At 38.1% G+C, this 20,829-nt stretch overlaps 1 protein-coding gene across 4 annotated transcripts in view; it reads right to left on the reverse strand.

The window, feature by feature from the left end:
* Positions 1-20,829, reverse strand: part of Gaba-b-r3 (gamma-aminobutyric acid type B receptor subunit 3) — a 71,915-nt gene that overhangs the window by 10,057 nt on the left and 41,029 nt on the right. For all 4 annotated transcript variants that reach the window (XM_077420128.1, XM_077420129.1, XM_077420131.1 and 1 more), the window contains exons 6-9: positions 18,872-19,075; positions 15,432-15,656; positions 14,289-14,349; positions 517-640 (exon numbers count right to left, since the gene is read on the reverse strand). In XM_077420128.1, the coding sequence (XP_077276254.1) occupies positions 517-640; positions 14,289-14,349; positions 15,432-15,656; positions 18,872-19,075 (614 nt within the window). The remainder of the gene's footprint in view (positions 1-516; positions 641-14,288; positions 14,350-15,431; positions 15,657-18,871; positions 19,076-20,829) is intronic.

A 20,829-nucleotide genomic window follows, 5' to 3' on the forward strand; every position in this document is an offset into this window, starting at 1 on the left:
ATGGAAAGATTAGATCAATCTTGATTCCGCTTTATTAAATTCAGATTGTACACGGAAAGAACGGTTTTGCGGAAGTATCTAAAAATTCAGCTAGATACAGATCTGAAAATAATTTTGTTGCTACAAAATAATTATGTAGAACACTCAAACTGATTGCTAAAGTGTCAAAATTTTTTACAGCATTATCATCATACATCAGCGATCTACTATAATTATTTTGATGGTGCAACAAAATTATTTTCAGATCTGTATCTAGTTAAATTTTTAGATACTTCAGGAAAACCGTTCTTTCCGTGTAACAATAAAATCAGACGTAATGAAAATATGCGCGACGAGCAGTGCTAATACCTTTCAGTGTTTTATTACATCGAACTCTTCAAATATGATTACTCAAGTATTTAGATTAGACACGTCAATTTATCAACATGCAAATAGGATGATCAATTAAATCAAAATTTGATTTACCTAATAACGATAAACGGTTCAATCAAGAGTGATAACGCTGATAATACGTACCGGAAGACTCTACGAGCCGCTGGTACTTGCCCTCCGGGCCATCTTGTAGCCTCACATCCTGGACAGTTCATTATCAGTTTCTCATCTTCGGGAGTGTAGATAGCTATTCTCTTAATATCGTGTCCTGTAATTGAAAAACTTTGCCATTAGCCACCGGAAGCGTGACACGCTATCAGATTGCAATTGGATCGTTTAGTGAATTTTATCTTCATGTACCTTTGATGTATGTTACAAAAATCAATACTCGTCACTTAAGACTAATTATAATTACGTGACTCCTAGTTCAATATTTGCTGTGCGCTGAATTTATTTGCGGGCTAAACTTTTTGAAATACAGAAATATCGCAATTATTGGTGAAACAGGAAGTAACAAAATTGCGGGCAGAAAGATGAATTTTCTAGGAATAAAGGCAATCAATTTTTACTTCAAACCAAATTTTTTTGCTCACTCTGCTCTATTCCGATTTCTCTTTTCTTTCATCGTGATGTCTGGTTAAAACTGTTCCGTTCGTGTGTCAGAAAATAAGTAGCGGAAAGAGATCGAGATGACCAAAGGGACGTTTATTCACGTTAGGAGCGTAATTTCCTCTTTCTCTCGTTTGCTCGCACAACTACCGCTTCCTTATAGAGAGCAATTTTGAGGGCGAAATTAATTACTTTTCTAATATAATACGTATGCGTATAATACGCGAGAGACTGGTGATATATACAGAAACAGAAAGGAGTTTGAACTATAATCCACGAATAAAGTGTCAACGTGCAATGTCAGAATCAACTCCCAATTATAATCGCGCTTTAAAGTTTTATCTTAACAATATTAATTTTACCAAAACAGACGTGACTCTTGTGGAGTATTGATGATTATCTTCTTATTGGGAATAGAATTATAATGCACGTTGAAAGGGCAACGTTAATCAAACCGAGGCGAGGCTTCAATTCCGTCCACCTCGTCGTTCGGTGTCCTTAGAAATCCATTATCCGCCCCCTTTTCTCTCGTATTCGTTCAGTGTCAGTAAGCTTGGATATTCGCGAGGCTAGCAAGAGGTGGATTGGAGCTGTGCGAACCTTGTCAGCATTGCTTTTCACCACACCTGAGGCCGAAATTTCAATGAAAAACCTATTCGGCTAACCGGCTAACGGATTAAGCGCCATTCGATTAAGGTGATTCGTTTCTTATAGCAAAGCGTGACATTATAGCGAATTAGTATTAGACACACACATATACGCTAAGATTAGAAAAGATATATTTATTTTTTTAAAACGATTTTAATTGTTCTCACAACAGTTAAAAAAAAACTTTTTAACGTGTCACATTTATGTCAGCATCATATAATTATATATTTATGATAAAAAATTTACGGTTTTGTAGAGTAATACAATGTTAGTTAAACGTAATGATTAATTTAATAATATTATGTAACAGAAAATTAATAATCTGTCGAGTAATTCTGGAAATTGAGATATTACTGTATCGCTCAATCGGTCTAAATGTCACTCATAATATTATGCAAATCGATGCGATAGCCAAGTTGTCTTGATTTTATATGCTGATGCATATAAAATTAAAATAAAATAAATATTAATTTGATATCGGTGTCATTGTGCGTAAATGTAAAAGTTACAACAAACAATAAGCATGATAAGCGTTTTGTAGCAAGTCATAGAAATGTCCGATTGTCTCTTAAATCTTTTAGCAGACTTCTTGCGTTTGATTCTGAAACAAGTAATTTGGATTTCTCGCCAAGTTCTTGGAAGTACGATCAATTATTGTGCTCGTTTCATATTAAATTCAGTGAGAATCAGTGAAAATCAAAAGAATAAAAATCCAATTATAGACCGGTACCGACTTCGAGACTTTTGTATCAGGATTTTCGATTCTAATTAATCTCTGGAATACCTTATACATTTTTAAGATATTTCCTATATATAGGAGGTGATAATACATGTACTTTCCTTTATGAAATTTACATGTAATGTAGCAAAAAAGAATCGTATTCAAAGATAGTAAAAACGTTTAACAATTCATATTTAACTATTTGAAGGCGTTATAAATTCTGTACAAATCAAGAACTCGCTTGAATAAGTAAAGATACTGGATCACACGAGTTAAAATGCTCTAAATTTCTCTTCCGAGCGTAAACCTCTTACGCAGATTTAAAGTTTTAGTAAACTGCTTATCGTATAACAAATGCGCGAGTGCTTTCATCAATTTGTTATTATTTTCATTACGCAAAGTGCCTTAGAACCATCGTGAAGCATCCTGTAGATTTGTCGACGATTTTCTTTTACAGTACCAGAGAGCAGTTAGCTGTGTCACATCAAATTTAATTTGAGGCGCAACAAAAAATAGTCGTGCCGTTATATTTATTCTTTCTGCTGGAATCAGCAAATGCTCGCAATTTATACTACCCATGCTGGCTCTTGTTTCTCTCCGTGTCACGTCAATGTAAATTTCTCCCTCGTGCATTTCTCTTCTCGAAGCGCTTAGATCCGTAAACTATAATTTGCAGTCGAATGTGCAACAGAATTTTATTCATAATTTTATGTCTATCATATAAAAAATAGAATAAAATCTTTAAGAGATAAAAGATCCTGCGTAATATACCAAAAATTTAAGCTAAAATTTTTTCGCGTAAAATTTTAGATCGTGCAAAATGGTCTTTGTAGTTCCTTGTTGAGCAATTTGTTTGCCTTTCAGCGCGTCGCTCGCGCGTGAGCTCGATCGCCAATCTCGTGAATTCTCGGCGCGGCGATTATTACTTAGATATTGTTAGTAACAAAAATAAAAGAAGAACACGGCGAGCATGATTTTATAACGGTGTAACAAACTGTCGTCCAATCTCTCGGATTGTTTCGCTCGAAACGTTTCGGATGTAAATGGTGGGTAAAGGGATCTGACGCCCGCGGTTTTACGGGCAATTTTATTTTCTTTTTTTTTCTCCCCCCCCTCCCCCCCACGCGCGTCCGTCATATTCCGTCAACATCGCGACGCAATTTCTCCATAGCGAGCGTGCGTAATATTTCATGATAAACCCGCAACAACAGACGCGATGACCGCTTTCCCGCGTGCTTAATCTCGCGTGCAAATTGGGCGCGGGCGAATTTTGGATTACCGCGCTCTCGCAACGTATATGCTCCGAGCTTTCTCTACCAGCCGCCGAGCAAATAGATCGATGGAATACCTCGGAGCGGGAGTAGGGGAGAGTGGGCACCCTTGAACCACGTTTTTTCAAATCACATTAAAAATAATTTTTAATAACTTCATTATAATATAAATGATTATAATATAAATATAATATAATATAAACTATTCGATGTTTAATATAATAAACTTTGTTTGTAAATGATTTAAGAAGTAAATTTTCAGAAACATTTGGCAAAAATAATGATATTTCGAAATGCTGCGTTTTTTTCACAGTGGACCAAAAGCGTGGGGTCGATTGAGCCATAGCGTAGGGTACACTGTGACATGTAATGTAAAAGGTAGGGTATTCTGTGACACATAGAAGAGATCTAATTGAAAACTGAAAACAAAGCCTCACAGCGACTCGATTACATGTGATCTGTAACTAAAGGGTGAAAAAAAAGAGAAAATAAGCGTAGTTCTGTAAGCGTGGCACAAAGGACCCCATCAACCTGCGTCACATTGGACCCCACTGAACATTGGTATTATTTATCGTAAATATTTCAGATATACAAAACAATTAAACGTTTTTGTACGCACTTTGGTATTGAACCTAGATCCCGACGAACGTCTTATAACTTTTTTTTTAACTGTAGAATTCTTAGAAATCCATACATATCAAAAAGTTATGACAAGTAAAAATTTACTTTGCAAGGCTTCAATTACATATCTGCTTTTAACTAAGGTATATATGCTTATTTCGGCATGATTTTTTGATGGAAGTTATATGTTTTGAAAACGAAAGTTTTCATACCCACCGTCACTATTTTGCAGAACGTTAATACAGAAAACTCGCACTGTCACATTGGACCCCGTATGGCTCAAGGGAGCCCACTCTCCCCTACGCGGGAATTACATCCTTCTCAAGTGACCTCGCGGTACCGCGGCACAATAAGGTAAAGAATGAACTGAAGGTGGACGCGGGCGGTGGCCGATAGTGAGTAATGGGAAAAACGACGGAAATGACAAAGTGAAATAAACGACACGTTAGATGCCGGTGACGTAGTCGCAATTGCCCTCTAAACAATCGACAAATCTATTTGGCCGACTCCGCCTTGCATGATTATTGAGAGTAATCGAACAACTCCATTGTTCCTCTCGGCGTAATAAGCAAAATAAAATTCAATTGCGCGCTGCCCTTTTTCCTCGTTCTCGCTTGCATCCGATTTCCACTTCAATGTAATGTGCAAACAACTTGCTCTGACACTTTTCTCTCGGAAAGATACCGAGTTGAATCGATATCCGTATACGACGGCCCGTCGTACAAGAATCTTTCCTATATACCGCTACGCGCTCAGTATTCTTCGCAGCTCTCGTTGACCTTTACGAAAAATTACTACATAGTCACTTCACCCCATCGCCTTCGATATGGCTCCCCTTCGTCTATCGTTATATTCTCAAGTGAGGATACGTGATATAGATACGCGATATCGATCGATCTTCCATTTGATTTGTCGTAGGGCAGATAGGTAGTTGTCCCTTTCTATCTCTCCTGTGCAATAGTGCAATTGTAACGTATATTGCGTTGAAAAATCTCGCGCAAGTCTCGGCAACGCAACGCGAGGTTTATTTGTCGCGGAATTTGATAGATTGCGGTAGAGTCTGACAGCTGAAAACGAGCGTGCGGCTATAAAAGAAAGAGAGAGAAACAGAGAAAAAAGAAAAAAAGAGACAGAGATAGATTGATCGAAGGCAGGTCACAGGTGGTAAACGCGTGAGATAGCATATAGTCGATGCTATTTAATTTGTCCAAACAGCAGTACGGATTCTTTTGTACCGATCCACTCCGCAGTTGCCATTGGCGTCGGAAATTCGTGTCAGTTCGTTGACTTTATCTAAAATCAATGCCACCGGTGTGACGCTAAAAAAGAAGTCGCTTCTTCGCGCGGTTCCGAGCGAAGAGTTAACCAGCTGAGCGATGAGCCTGTGATATACCCACGGACGGCGCGGTCGCGTTATCAAAAAGGCGTGAAAGTGGGATTGGATTCTTGGGTTCAACGCTCCCGAAAGAGAGAGGAAAAAAGTATTAGTGGTTTTTTATGGCGACAAAGCCGATGAGTTCTTAACTTCTCCTTATAACTCCTCGTCGCAAAACTTCCCTAATAAAGAATATTCTCTCCCGCGCGATTGTTTTTGACCCAACTGACACGTGACTAATGCTTTCCCACTGTGATACACGGAGTGGAAAATCATTTTCGCGAGTTTCGAAGAGTTTTTCTCATCGCGAGGATATTATACGAAAACATTATAAGATTACGAACGCTGAAAATAAAACGTTTTGTATCTTGAAATACACGAATGATCTTGAACGGGGGAGGGGGGGAGAAAGAGAAAGAGAGAGGAATGATATAAACTTTAATTGCGGTATTATGTATCAAGAGGGTCTCAAGTTTAAACAAAATGCTTTAGATTTAGATTATCTGCCTCTCGGTTTCTCTTTGTTAAACTTACTGCGACGAGAGACAGATGTTCTAATATTTGTTACAAATTTTATGGAGGATGTTTTAAGACGTTGGTAATAACAAGTTTCTGGAACAGATTGCTTTTGATAATCTATAGTCAATATTATCTCTGTTAAGCTAATAATGGGAAATATTATTGCATAACCTACAACATTTATAACGCTATTATAAATCCAATGAAGCCCTCGTTTGTATCTAAAGGATTGAAAAACGTATGAAATATATTGAGTAATATTTCTAATATATTTTCAAAACATAACACGATAGTCATATAATCTTTAACCTCTTTGGGATCGGAAGCCTAATATTAGGTGCCGTCTTTTACGTAGTTCAACCCACTGACAAGGACAAAAATGTTCTAACACTAAAACTAAAAAGGTCGTCCAAAAAGGGGCCGGTACGTCCGGTAGAGGTTAATATCCGAAAAATGTGTTCGTACTTTATATATAGGAAAAGACGAAAACATATGGAAGAGGCTATCTGTTGTTTTCTATTGGAGCTTTTAAGAGATTGTTCCGCCTCCTGTGCATGTCGCTTTTGATCGGACAACAAGGCAGGTAGAGACAGAAACACGGGCAATAATGAATCGCGCCCTCGATCCCGAATGCGCATCGAGGATACGCGAAAGTGAGGCAATACTCCCGGATATAGGTGACACACTGGGGAAATATTTCCGCCCATTATCCGCTGCATGCATTAACGGGGTGCGAGCGAACACGCGTGCCCGCAAGGAGGAGGCTTGATTTCGCGGAGAATTCTGACATTTCTGACCGTCGAAATCGTGGGCATACCGGAGGTCAGTGCTTCCACGGGGCCACTTGAATTATGCGTTGGCATTGTGTTGGCATCAAGAGAGAACTCTTGACCCCCATTGTTCGTCGCCGGCGCAATGGATTTCGGCTCGTGCTGACTGCGGAGACAGAATCTCGAACGGAATCGCGTTCTTCAACGTGAAACGCAGCGTGTATATCGATTCTCGTAAAGTCGTAAAGCAACGTGTAAAGCGATGATTCGCAGGCTGGATCGCGAAAAACATCGTGACGGTCATACGCAACGTTTCATCCGAATTCCGCGCGCGTAAACTTTTATCGTTGCGCCACCCCGCAAATCTCGTTTTCCGGGCGTAGATTTTTCGGGCACGATGTAGCACGTTTTGGATCTCGGAACAAATTTGATATCTATTCAAATTTTTCAGTCTGTAGACGCACGCGTTTTTATATCTGTGGTATACGATGATGCATTTAGCATTTTAACGACGCAATTTTTGGTCGAGCATTATGGAAGTACAAATACACGTGACGTGGAAAACGATCCTCGGGTTCTTCGATTTATCTCAGATGCGCCGAGCTTCCATTGTACTGAATGATTACCGGTTGAAATTGCAGCGCAGTTTGGTTCGGAGCAATTTCTCTTTTGAATGAAATTAATTATAAAATTTCGGCGAGGACATGTGAACATCTCCCGTGAGAATTATACGAATAAAGCAATTACAACGCATTTATCTTGGTTTTGCGACCTCGTATTTTCCATTATTTGACCACAGCGCACTACGCGAGAGATAGCTGACGCACACGTATAATTACTAACGCATTAATTACCGTAATAACAACCAAATAGAACAGGCAGAAAAATAAAGAACTGAAAATCACTGCTTTTTTGAACGGGAAAAATAAAATTATCAGTTTTGGTAATGCATAATGCATATTGCTGTTAAGTACCACTAACATCGGCATGTTCCACATTTTGTGATTATTGCAATTAATGTAGATATTTGATAATAGAGTAGTACACTAATTTAATGAAGGTATTAATGAATAATAATTTTATAAAATTATTTTAACACAATTTATCATATTCTTTTATTTTGTACATTATTTCAACATATATTTCATTAATATACAAATTTACAAAAAAAATTGAAAAACTAATTCTTTAAAACTGCTTGATAATATAATAATATTAGCGATATTTTTTTCTTTTATGCTGTCTATACTATGTCTGCTATTATCATTGGCTATAATTTAATAAACATATATTCTGCCTAACTCTGAAGCCGACTTAAGATGATGAAAAAAATATTAGTTTAACCAGTGGTATTATCGAAAACACATATCAAGTCTACCTATCTCTTCGCTTTCGCGTGCGTTTGTTACCCATATCAATATAGACGAGAGGCCATCCTTATTAATAATGCATTGACTTTTGCCAATATAAAAGATCACCGATTCGAGACTCGATAAGACACCGAGTATTATCAACTGCGTTACTGCGAGATTCACGACGACGATCTCATTTCGTAGCTCATATCCCCAGACGGAGACTACGAATCCGTCGTATCTAGCAGGTACATAAACCGCGACGTCGCGTCGGTCGGCCAAGCCGATGTTTACTCTGCTCCGTGTTCCCGCAACGCGGAACCCCTGAAAATCCCTTACGAGCATTAAACTTCAGCGCCGAGGCGAGAGATTTAAGCGGTTCTTTATTTTCAGGATCCGTTAACTTACCCTCAACCGCCACGGGGCAAAGCTACCCCCCCCCCCCCGAGAGAGAGTTCCATATGCGCGAGAGAAAAGTGAAATAGTCGATTCGCGTGCGTCGAGACGCCGGCTCTAAACGCGACGCTGCAAAAAATTGACTGAATATGCAATTGGTTGGCTTTTATTTTCATGCGGCACGCCGTTATCGGTGCCGCGGTACGTGCCTTAATGTATGCGAATTTATGATAGCTGCGCAATAACTTCATCTGTAAGTAAGCGGATTTCACGCGTCGAAAGAATCGCTTCCGCTAGCGCAAATTCGATTTGCTTTCAATTGTCTTATTTTATTTACTTATCAAAGTAGTCAATTATTTTATATCGCACGGGCTGACATCGATTCATAATAATCAAGAGACACGGTAGTGTCTCGCGCCAAGTACGCGCGAAGCGAGACGCACCGTGACTCTTTTACGCGAACGCATGAGTTGCGAGTATCCGAGATTTTGAGATCTCAATAACGAGTGAACGGATCAACTTCTAAGTAGGTTCGATCGATAGCTTCGGGTTTGATTTATAAATAAGAGTCTTTTTTTTTCGTTACGTGCCCTACGAGCGAAGATATTGCAATGCAAAGACCAAATGTGGAAAATTTTTTTTTAAGAAACGTCCACGTCGGACAAAAATGGCGGCTGGTGTGTCACTTTCCCATTTTTGACACGAGAGTGCACTCGTGCATTGTCGCAGTGCGTGACAGTTTTTTTCAACCTAGAAAAGGATAAGTGTAAGTGTGTGATAGTCGTGACCGTTGCCGCGTCGTGACAGATAGTGAAATATATATAAGTATTGACCGTAAAGAGCTGATGCCGAGAGATCTTTAAGAAGGAAGGTGTATCTACAAAATCGTACAAACACGTACGTATATGCTGCCTTGTAAAAGTTGTCAATCTGTATGTTTACGCGAGCGTTACTTCTGTAGTAACTTACGATAATTTATGCCGGGATTACGATGAATTTAACGTAACGGGACGCGACGGACGCGAAGTAACGTAACGTGAACTTAAGAAATTACGATCGCCGTAATTTAAAGATAACCTTAATCTTAACCTTCTATTCATACCAAGCTGTCAAATCATTTCTGAAATGCACGCTGCTTCACGTTACGGCGATCGTAATTTCTTAAGTTCACGTTACGTTACTTCGCGTCCGTCGCGTCCCGTTACGTTAAATTCATCGTAATCCCGGCATTACTCGTTTACGCGGGATGAATTATCATAAGTTGCTACAGAATCTCCATTTACGTGGAGGAATTATCGTATAAGTTACTACGGAAGTAAAACGCTCGCGTAAACATAGTATACGTGACAGATAGTGTGTGTGTGTGTGTGTGTGTGTGTGTGTGTGTGTGTGTGTGTGTGTGTGTACTACGTTTACGCGAGTGTTACTTCTGTAGTAACTTACGATAATTCACTCGTTTACGCGGAGTAAATTATCGTAAGTTACTACAAAATCCCGTTTACGCGAAGGAATTATCGTAAGTTACTACAGAAGTAACGTTCGCGTAAACGTAGTGTGTGTGTGTGTGTGTGTGTGTGTGTAATTAAAATTATTTATATTTATATTATACATGTATATAATTTATTTAGTATTTATAGGATGATCTCTCGGCAGCAGGACGAGAAAAGCGGAAAAGCGACAACAATATTTCGACAGATTCGATAGATCGTATAGATGACATGCCCTTTTTAGAAGAGGATGCGTAACACTACAAAACGCATGATATCAGTACAAAATTACCTTTTTCAAAAAAGGTAAAAAAAGGGCGCCAAGTACACGCGTGGTTGTTACCTCGAAAAAAAACCCAAGTGGTAGTATCATTAATTTTATTCAAAAATAAATAAAATCTATTCTAACCTAGGTAGTAGTAGCTTTATTAATTTTTAAATAAAATTATTAAATTATAAAATAAAAATATTTAATTAAAATAAAATAAATAAATTTTTCTTGTAAAAAACTTGGCGCTGCTTTTTTAAGGTTCTAAAAAGGTTCTAAATTTTTGAATAAAATTAATGATACTACCACTTGGGTTTTTTTTCGAGGGTAACAACCACGCGTGTACTTGGCGCCCTTTTTTTACCTTTTTTGAAAAAGGTAATTTTGTACTGTTAATTCTACGGAGCGGGAGTTTATTTCATATTCGTAGAAAGAGAGATTTTGTGCGGTTCGTATATACGTAACTAATAAATAGAATGAGAAACACAGAAAACAAACGCAAACAAATGCGAAACTAGAGAGTTTGTAACACAAACAGACCGTCCAGGGGCCGTAAAAATTCGCGGTAAAATATTAGTCAATTTATCCCAGAAAATAAATTGTGCAGAAAACTTTTTCACACTTTTCGTCAGCTCGTCGTTGTAAAAAAAAGAGAGAGAAGAAAATCGTTTTTGCCATTACCGTTCACGCGGTAAATGGCTGAATGTGTTAAAATACGTAACATCATATTGGAAATCCATATGAGGATCAGCTTCATGCAGGGCATTTAACGTGATCGTGATTGATTGCAATAAAATATTGAGACTTGAGGCAGATGGGTCGATTTTCACTCTATATATATATATATATATATATATATATATATATATATTACATATATATATATATATAATACATTCGATATTATGTAATAGATATATTCGACCCCTAAAATCACACATAATTATTTTTTCTTTCTTTCCTAAAGATACGCGTATAGTATTAGATTCGTATTAATACCGAAACAATAAAATTCATGAATATTATCCAAGGAAGCAAAGTCTTGATAGCGATACGAAATTTTCTTTTGAATACTTTTTTTGGCAACAATATTGAGAAATGAATATTGTTTACACTTGACAGCTGCAATGATCCAGCTGTTTAATTGACCTACATTTGATTTAGCTGTAGCGACGCGATGTAAGGGGTCGATATGTATTGATTTCCTGTTAAACTAATCTGCAGGAGGCATTCGGTTTCCCGCATTATGACGTTCCGTTTGTAAATAGTGCTAGATATGAAATAATATGTCGGAGTGACATGTAGCAAGTAATTGCTACTTTGATGATTAAATTAAACATCATTTTAAACTAAACGCTAAGCCAATTGTGGCGAATATCAAATTTTGAACTGGCTTTAAAAATAGAAAGAAAGAGATAAGAATTCAGTGGCAGCGTCATATACGTGCAAGAGATGTCTGATTGCAATTTTGAGTACAAGAGGCACTCAGTTTTGTAATTCAATACCAGTTTCGCGAATGCGAAGTTAGCAGTTGCAGTCGTGCTGCGTCGAGTTAGTAGTTTGCGAAGTCTATACGATTTCGTCTTCAGACGAATGGGAATGTCGTAAGAAGTTTTCACGTCAATTTGTTAGCGGTATAGCAGAATGATGACTGTGGCTCATAAGTAGGAAAATTTACAATAAACAAGGCATAATAAAATCAAATCAGTTGTCTAAGAATTCATATTCTATTCAAATGAATTTTATTTTACAAACGATATACCAAAGATTCGTCAATGCCTTGAATGGAAGTGGCATAATTTGTCAAGTCACATGAAAAATTGATAAAAGAGTAACTACAAAAGCAGCTTATCTTTGATGACAAACATAAATGAAATTGCGGTACATACGCTGCACATTACTACATCTACAGCCAGTTCCCTTTACGCTTTTTCTGTGGCAAATGCAGTTAATTCTATTTGTGCACACGGTGTATTGGAAAAGGTGGTGTTTCGCTGAAATGAAGAGACTTCATAAGACCGCATGTGCAATTAAGCACTATTACGACAATATTAATAAATCGAGTTGCCATCTCCGGAATGCGTGACTGCAATGTGGATACGTTTGCGAATAACGGAGAGAAGAAATGACCCAGGAAAAGGTAATCACGGCGAGCATCATATCAGTGTATATCGCGCGGCCGGCGCGGCTTTCTCGGCTAATGTTTCTCTGAATTAATTAACGTTATATTCGAGCGCGACAACAGCGTTACCGTAGCGTTAATGATAAAAGGTAGAGACTAATTTTTAATTTAATGCAAGTGTCGTCATGCCGCCTCGCTGTGTACGATTATTTTTAAACACATCGTTTGCGCGCCCGTTGACACACAGCGACGTAACCAGGAGTGCTTTCTACCATTAAAAATGTAGGATATATTTCCGCAAACATTTTTGGTGATATTGTTAAATATCAACATCAGAAATTCACGTAGAGACAACCTCGAGGTACCCGAACTATCCAATGCCTGGGGGTATACCTAGGTCATCTGAGACATGCGTAAATCACATATTTAGATCGCACTGCTCCATTTATCAGAAATGAGAAGTCATAGCATACACACCATTGAAGCTTTATTGCTTCAATCATTTCAACAAATCACCTAGAGTCGCTCAAAACTTTTTGAATCAAGATGTCGGGTGTTTCTTGAAAAATTTTCAGTATGTGTAAAACTTTCCAATTGTGTGTACAATTGGAAAATATTGTATAAGGAAAGTTTTTCTCCAGAGAATCTCATCAAACGTGCAAGAAGAAGATTCTACAAAATAAATAACGGATGAAGAGCAACAAGCTGCAGACATTTCATTGGAAACCGGAGAATAAGGGGAGAAAGAAAAAATATATTATTATATCTTAATTGTTACGACTTTAATATGTATTAATACTTTATGCATCAATCAACACATCCATTGTTTGTTACGCTCTGCAATGTGCTTTTTGAATATCATATCCATATCATATATAAAGTTGTAATAAGTAAGATTAATATCAAATACAAATTACACGACGTACATCCTGGCACATAATTGTCATTGGCGTTCATTTAAATGCATAAGATATTTCAGCAGATCATCACCTGCGGAAATGTCAAATGAGTAATTTATGCGGTATCGATAACAGAGGAATTGGTATCCCTATATCAAAGCGATTCGCAGCGATACACATAACGTTCAAAGCGATTTCTGAAAGAAAAGATTGCGTTTTCTGTACAACGAGAGCACGGTGTAATGTAGAACGCTTGTACATATGCGTCCGCGTTAGTGATAGGCCGACAATGAGTTATACAGATCGACCTAAAGCACGTGGCGCGGAAGTGCTCGTAAACAAAACGCATTAGCGGGACGCTAGACGCGCGCGCTACGCGCAGCTCATAATAGAAAACTCATAAATTGCATTATACGCGCGTCCACGCGCCAGTTGTCCTCGTCGCGGTCGGTAGAACACGCGATATGCCGCGCATCGCATCGTTAGAATCGGGCCATTGTCTGTGCTCTTAACCCAGTTGTATCGTTTCATCGTGTACCCATGGCATAAGCTCTTGGCTCATTGTACGTTTAACGCCGTTATTGACATTCGGGCCGAGCGGATGAAGCGTAAAGTCCAGCGTTCGGCGAAATGTGCTAGTTGACTCTCGCGTCGGTGAAGTTTCGATTCGCGTCAACAAAACGGCATTTATCGTATCAAATCTTGCTAAGCCAATAATTCTCTGATCCCTTAATTCGTGTCAGTTGATCCGTTAAATTCCATAGGTATTCTATTATATGGGCTATGAAAGACTTTCGTCGGTTGGAAAAATACATTTTTTTTTTATTTATCTTTATTTTTCAATGACACATAACTTACCGTGCATCTGATAGAACGCCGTGATGCCAACGCGATCCGCGTCGTCAAAGGAGACCGGCCCCTATAAACATAACGAGAACAAATATATGACGAATGTATGAATTATAAAATATAAAAGATTAATATATATAAGATATAAAAGAAAGCAATTAGAGTTTCCTTACTAAAACGTGAATCCAATCACACGTTTATTCATTGTAAGTTGGAATAAATTAATCATATTATTATATTAATTTCATGTGAGTTATAAAGGATCTTCTCTAAAAATTCGTCGAAAAATTTTAAGGGGATATTATATTCTAGTTTAAAAGGTCGTAAAAGAAAATATTTTTTAGGAATTTTTTGTAGGGAAAAAAAGCGCATAATGTTAAACTTTGTATATATATCTATGATGTTCTTTTAGCCTTATTTTAAGAATATATTTTTATTTTCTAAATAGCAAAAATGCTCTTCTTTTTATGTTATATCCTGGTCATTAAGAGCTCGCAAGAAAAAACGCAAATAGACGCTGTAAATGGTGTAAATGGTGTAAATAGCCACACTTTTGAATAAGAAAATCTTTGGTTTTTGCGTTTCAAATACCTAGAACAGCTAGAATCTCATTTACACCGTCCATGTGCGTTTTTTCTTACGAGCAGTGACGAGGATATAACATAAGAAAAGAAGAGCGTTTTTATATTACTTAAAAAATAAAAATAAATAACGCTAAAAAAATACGCAAAGTTTATTTGGTTATTTTATTTTTTCGTTTCTCTACAAAAAATTCCTGAAAAATATGTTTTTTTATACGATCTTTCAAATCAGAATACTTTCTTAAAGGAAAAGAAATATGTTGTAATAATCACAATCTATAACCAATCGTGACTTGAAATTTTGCCACGTCTTTTAACTTAATATTCGTTGAAAATTCTTCGTTTTCGATTATTACTGAAACCTTAAAAATTGCACGACATTTTTGTATGGGAGACTCGGCACCGAATTAATAAAAGAGGATCTATAGACGAATGGATGCGGGTAGTTCTATACATATGGACTCTCGTGGAGCAATTTTATGCACTTTCCTGTGTGGCGTTCCTCAAGTTTCGCGGACGGACGTAATAAACGGCCGTGGTGCTTTATTTATACTTTGACTGTAAGACTCACCGAAACTCCGATGAAGCGCAAATCCTTAAGCTGCTCCAGCAGAAGCTTGGCGAGGTCCCTCCTCGTGTGTGTGTACTGTACCATGCTCTCGTTCCGTCGATTTAGGAGGACTTCAGTTTCAGCGAGAGCGAGTGCCATGGCCCACACGGCGTCATAAGTTTGACCGGCAAATTTCGAGTGCGCAACGCCTGTATTATTCAGTTCCGAAGTAAACTTCTTGCTGGTCTGAAAAATGTGAATGGGATCAATGCATAAAGCGTGTTCGGACGATTCGTAAAACCTTTCGCGCAGTGTCGTATAATTAAAAAAAAAAAAAATTGAAGCGGAAGAAGGGACGGACGTTTGAATCGACTGACGAGCGAGAGTTAAATTTAATTTGTCGTTCGCGCTAACAACGACGCGTTGTTGTATTCCGTTCGCACGGAAAAAAAATTTTGTCGCAAACATAGAGGAAAAAAAAGTTTGCCACTCGTTAATTTAACATTTCGGCAATATCGAGAAAGGGGAAGGGGAAGAACGAAAGAATTTTAATTTGTAACAACGTTATTTTTAGTTGAAGCGTTGAAACGCATCGTAAGTCGTCAGCAAGGATGTCGCAGGTACGATATTCATAGGAAGTAACGGGGATGATGAAAATTCTCATTTCACGAATTTGCCGCAACAAATTTGATTAAGTGTCTATATAAAATCACATTTTATTACAGATTAGCGCATAGTAAGCACCCTTGAGCTTTTCTGTATGCCGCATTAAGCTCGCTGAGAACCTGGTCGAACTACCATTTCCGCAATTTCCGCTGAAATGTCACGTGGGTGTTCTTACATTTATAATTTTACGTCCAGAAGTTTGAGAATTGCTCGCTGAAGGGGAAAATAGTGACGTCGAATCTTTCCCTTTATGCCCGGTATACTCGAGATACTCTTCCAGCGGCTTAACTTTCGAAACGCGTATCTCAATTTAGCTCGTATATGTCGTAGATCGAAAAGTTAGAGCAATCATCCTCTCGAAGGAATGTCAAAAACTCACCGTTTTTATACATTACTCTCTAATGTCGAATTAGAACGTCATATCTCTAGCTAAACGGTTTATATTAAGCTTTCAATTAGATTATTATTATTGTTAGATTCGGATATATCTCGGATTGTACTTTGAACTTTTCGCCGATTTTAGTTTGACCATGACTATTTCTAGATTGAGAGCACGGAATAAATAATAAGTGAATAGAAATAAAATGATTCAGGTAACGGAAGGCTGCAATGCATATGCTATGTCGACCGCTTATTAATATGATAATTTCTGTATTCTTTTGTGTTTAATGTATAATTAAGATTGATATGAAGACAGAAATGAATTTTGAAGCAAAATCAGTTTTATTTTCGTAAATAATAGTTATCTCGCCAACTACTTACCGGAGATATCTTGTATTCATTAAAAGTGCAAGTCTCTTAGCTTATTTCCAACGAAACAAAAAATCATCCCACTGCGATTTTTCTGTACGAAAATATTGGTGATTATATCGATTTCGACGAAAATGTCTTTGGAAATGACTTTGAAGCAAAATCAATTTTATTTATAATTAATTTCTTTTATCTCGCAAATTAATAGTTCCAAGTAACCAATCTTGCGTTTATTGGAAGCGGTAGAGTCTTATTGTTAGTTTTTTAACGAGACGAAATTCATTCGATTGCGGCTTTTCTGCGCAAAGATATTGACGATTACATCGAACTGTGATCTTGATTTAGTAGCCAGCGCGCATTTATCGCGATAGCAGCGATGTCATGTTTCAAAGCATTTGCACTAATACACATGTTTTCCCATGCATCTGTTTTTTTTAGGAACACATGTTGATTTACCTGTCAAATTATATATAAAACGTACGCGCGGCATGCTTTTCATGCATGTGTGCTGCGTACACGCCGGATTTTCGAAAAATTATCTTTGTGAAAAATCGACGTAGCCATACGCGATAAAATTGATTTTCTGCGTTTTGCATCCTGCAGATGATATTGAATACATACGCACTTGTCATGAAATCTAGCGTCTAAAAATGGAATAAAGAATAAAACATTAAATTATGTGATGCAAAGAAGGGACATGTCCGATAGAGAGATATTGAAAATTGCCTAAAAAGATATGTAAAAATACAACACAACTATTCTGTTATCAGCGCTAACTCTTTCTTATCAGAAATTTTGTAGTTATTCGAAGAGGCTAATTGTTCAATAATATATTAAGCATTAACATTAAGAGTCTAAAAAATGCTAGTAAAATGGAAAAAAAACCACACACACATTAAATGAAGAAATAAATGAAATGTAGAGCCGATCTGTAAATATATTTACAGATATAATTGCAACTAATAATAATGACGTCATTAAAGCACCATGAAAAACCCCTCTACGTAAACTGTCGTTAATTTTCGAGAATCTTTTGTTTTTGGTATTTTATAGGACTACTCGAGGAAAATTGTGTGACACTCAAGGGATTAATAGCATTATATAGAAACTGTTACTACACCAAACATCATTATTTTCACCTTATTTTTATTTCGATCGTGGAGAAAATTGCACGGGTACACAGCGAAATTATTCACGTTGATGTCGCAGAAGGAAGCGTGTCCCAGGACATATCCGGGACAGATATCTATACCTATATTGGAAACGTGTTCGGGGAAGACGTCGAACGGATGTGAAAACCGCGACGTGTACCCACATACGACGGCACCGCGACGCGCTGTCTATTTTTGCGATTTGTTATTTTCACGAGTGCTCAAAATCGACGGCTGACTTTTGACGCGAACGTCGATTACGGCGGCTCGTCAGTCGTCATTAGGCTGATTACCCAGCTCCTGGGGGGGGTGCGAAAAGACGCGCTACGACCCAGTCCCTTTCCACTTTAACGTTTCACTACGCGGGCCTTTAATGGAACATAATGAAAGGAGTCTTGCTCGTCTATAGCAAGACCTTCAGCTTTCTTCGTTGCACACTCTAATTTCCGCTCGGGGACTTCATTTATTACGGCGCCCGCAGGTATATAGGGTTGTAGCGGCAGCCCAGGCGTTATTATTGCACAACGACTCCGCGACTAAGCTTTCTTCGCATCTTCGCCTTCGTCTTTATGGGACGCGAAATTCTGCAATATCGCCGCCGTTAACATTAACGGTCCCGGAACGATCGTTATCTATTTTTTTTTTTATTAAACTTGTTGCCTCATAAACGCGGGATACTGTAAACGCAATATGTCGCTGAGAACAAACGACTGATCAAAGGATATACGTGTAGATCAAAGAAGGCGACGACGGAAAACTTGAAGAATCGTGCGTATATGTCGTTCAAATTAGTTCGTGACAGTCTAACTAGTCTAACTCAACGTAATATTTTACCGGCCGTTATGTATTAATAAGAGAAATTGAAACGGGGCCAACTCGGCAAAAACGACATACCAATCCCGACGCGCTGGTCTCGTTTCCGACGACCGTGGGGTGGCTCTTGACGATGATTAAACCGTCCAGAGTCTGTGACAGCTGGGAAGTCGTGCACTCTCCGATGCCGGCGCGCCACCAATCGCCCTTTATCCCCAAGGCGTCGATGGTCTCACCTGGCAAAATCCACGCGTAATCGCCGCCGTGCATCCCGAGCTTCCAGGCCTGCAACGAAAATGAGACGCAGTTTATGAAAGATTCGTTTTAATCGCGTTCCCGCAATTCCGCGGAGTAATAAACCCCGTTGCGTACGCTATATTTATCACGATATACAGAGGAATGTGCGGGAACTCGAGCGTGAGATTAAACACGGCACTGCAAAAGAACATTGTCCCAGTTCATCGTGTTTGCGCGAACAATAGGTATACGAACGCACAATGCTGCGCGATAGTGATGCCGCATTATCGCGATCGATGCCTGACACGATTGCCACGATTCGTCAAGGTAGCCCGGGGGACGGCGCGATATACGCGCAATGGGTCGCGAAACGTGCTCGACCTCACTATCTATATCGATCGGCTTACTTTTCCGATTTGCCGAAGGACAGGAGCTTACGGGATTATCGTTCGCGATCGCGTTCGCCTGGATCTCGAAATCTCAACTGATGGCGAAGTCTCCGCCGCGCCGGGAAGATCGACGGCGAGTAGTCGGTCAGGCAAAATTATTTATGACGATCGCGTAATAACTGTAATAAGGCTGGATGTTCCGTGTAGTGAGAAACGACGAGGAGAACAGGGTTGTTCGCGGATCCTCCGGGATGTCTTTGTAAAATATATCTCGCCGTGCGTCCTGTTCGTCTTCTTGTTGCCTTCACTGGCTATTCCTCTCATCGTATATCTTCCGCTCCGAAACGTTGTTTCCGCTCTTTTAGCTTCGCCAGCTTTGCCAGGTGCACTTTGAGCATTGTAATATCTGCCTAAGGCATTTTGTATCGCCTTTTCGCTGGTCAAGTTAGCGGATAAAGTAGGTCATCGTTAAATTGTACTCGGTCACGGTCTCTCAGTTACATTTTTGCCCCCTGAGATACAATCAATTAATTTCTTCCGAGAGACGGAGATTACAATTGTTCGTGAGCGCGAAACAAGCGTATTTTACAAACTTAATTATGATTTATGTAACGTTTGTTATTCTATTTGAAAAAGTTCAACAGTGAAGTTTTTTTCTTTAATTGTATAATTAATTATAATAGTTACATTTTATTTCTTAATAATTTTAACCCTAACTTGCCACATTTCTGTAGAATCACGTACTTACCACATTGGGGTGGAATCTACCCCAGCGACAAAAATTGTTATAACAAATAAGCTATTCAATATTTTAACTTGCCAAATTTTTTAGAACTTCTTAAGAACTTACTTTTAAAAGTTATGTAGGTTATATAGCCAAAAATTAAAATTATGTATGATAAAAAAATTGAAATTTGCAAAATGCAAAATGCAAAATGCAAAACGCAAAAATGCAAAAAATTGAAAAAAAAGCGGCAGATGTCGCTATAGACCTGCTCCCCGTAGGTTTAGGTACTTAAAATTAAGGGAATGGTCGTGGGGTTGATTTGCACCCCAGTGTGGCAAGTAAAAGATTAATATACAATAGTTGAGTACATTTTATATCACACCAACAGGTATAATAATAATTCTTCATTAAACTCTATAAATAATCTCTCTGTTAAAAAAGTTTCTTAATTATTAAATAATAAATGAAATATCAGAAACTATACGAAAGGCCGTAAGTTTATACTTAAAATCTAAATATGAGATAACTAATATAAAGTAACAACTTTTTGTATTTATATAAAAAACTGTGATTTATTCCGGCAACATTTGAAATCATGTTCATTATGTAAAAATGTCTGCACTTTGGAAGTAGTATACGTATTTTGTTGCGAGTAAGTGGTACGCATACACGAGAGCACGGCATAC

The sequence above is a fragment of the Temnothorax americanus genome, unplaced genomic scaffold (genome assembly GCF_048541705.1).
Source record: "Temnothorax americanus isolate GAGA-0224 unplaced genomic scaffold, ASM4854170v1 Scaffold6, whole genome shotgun sequence".
Taxonomy (NCBI): domain Eukaryota; kingdom Metazoa; phylum Arthropoda; class Insecta; order Hymenoptera; family Formicidae; genus Temnothorax; species Temnothorax americanus.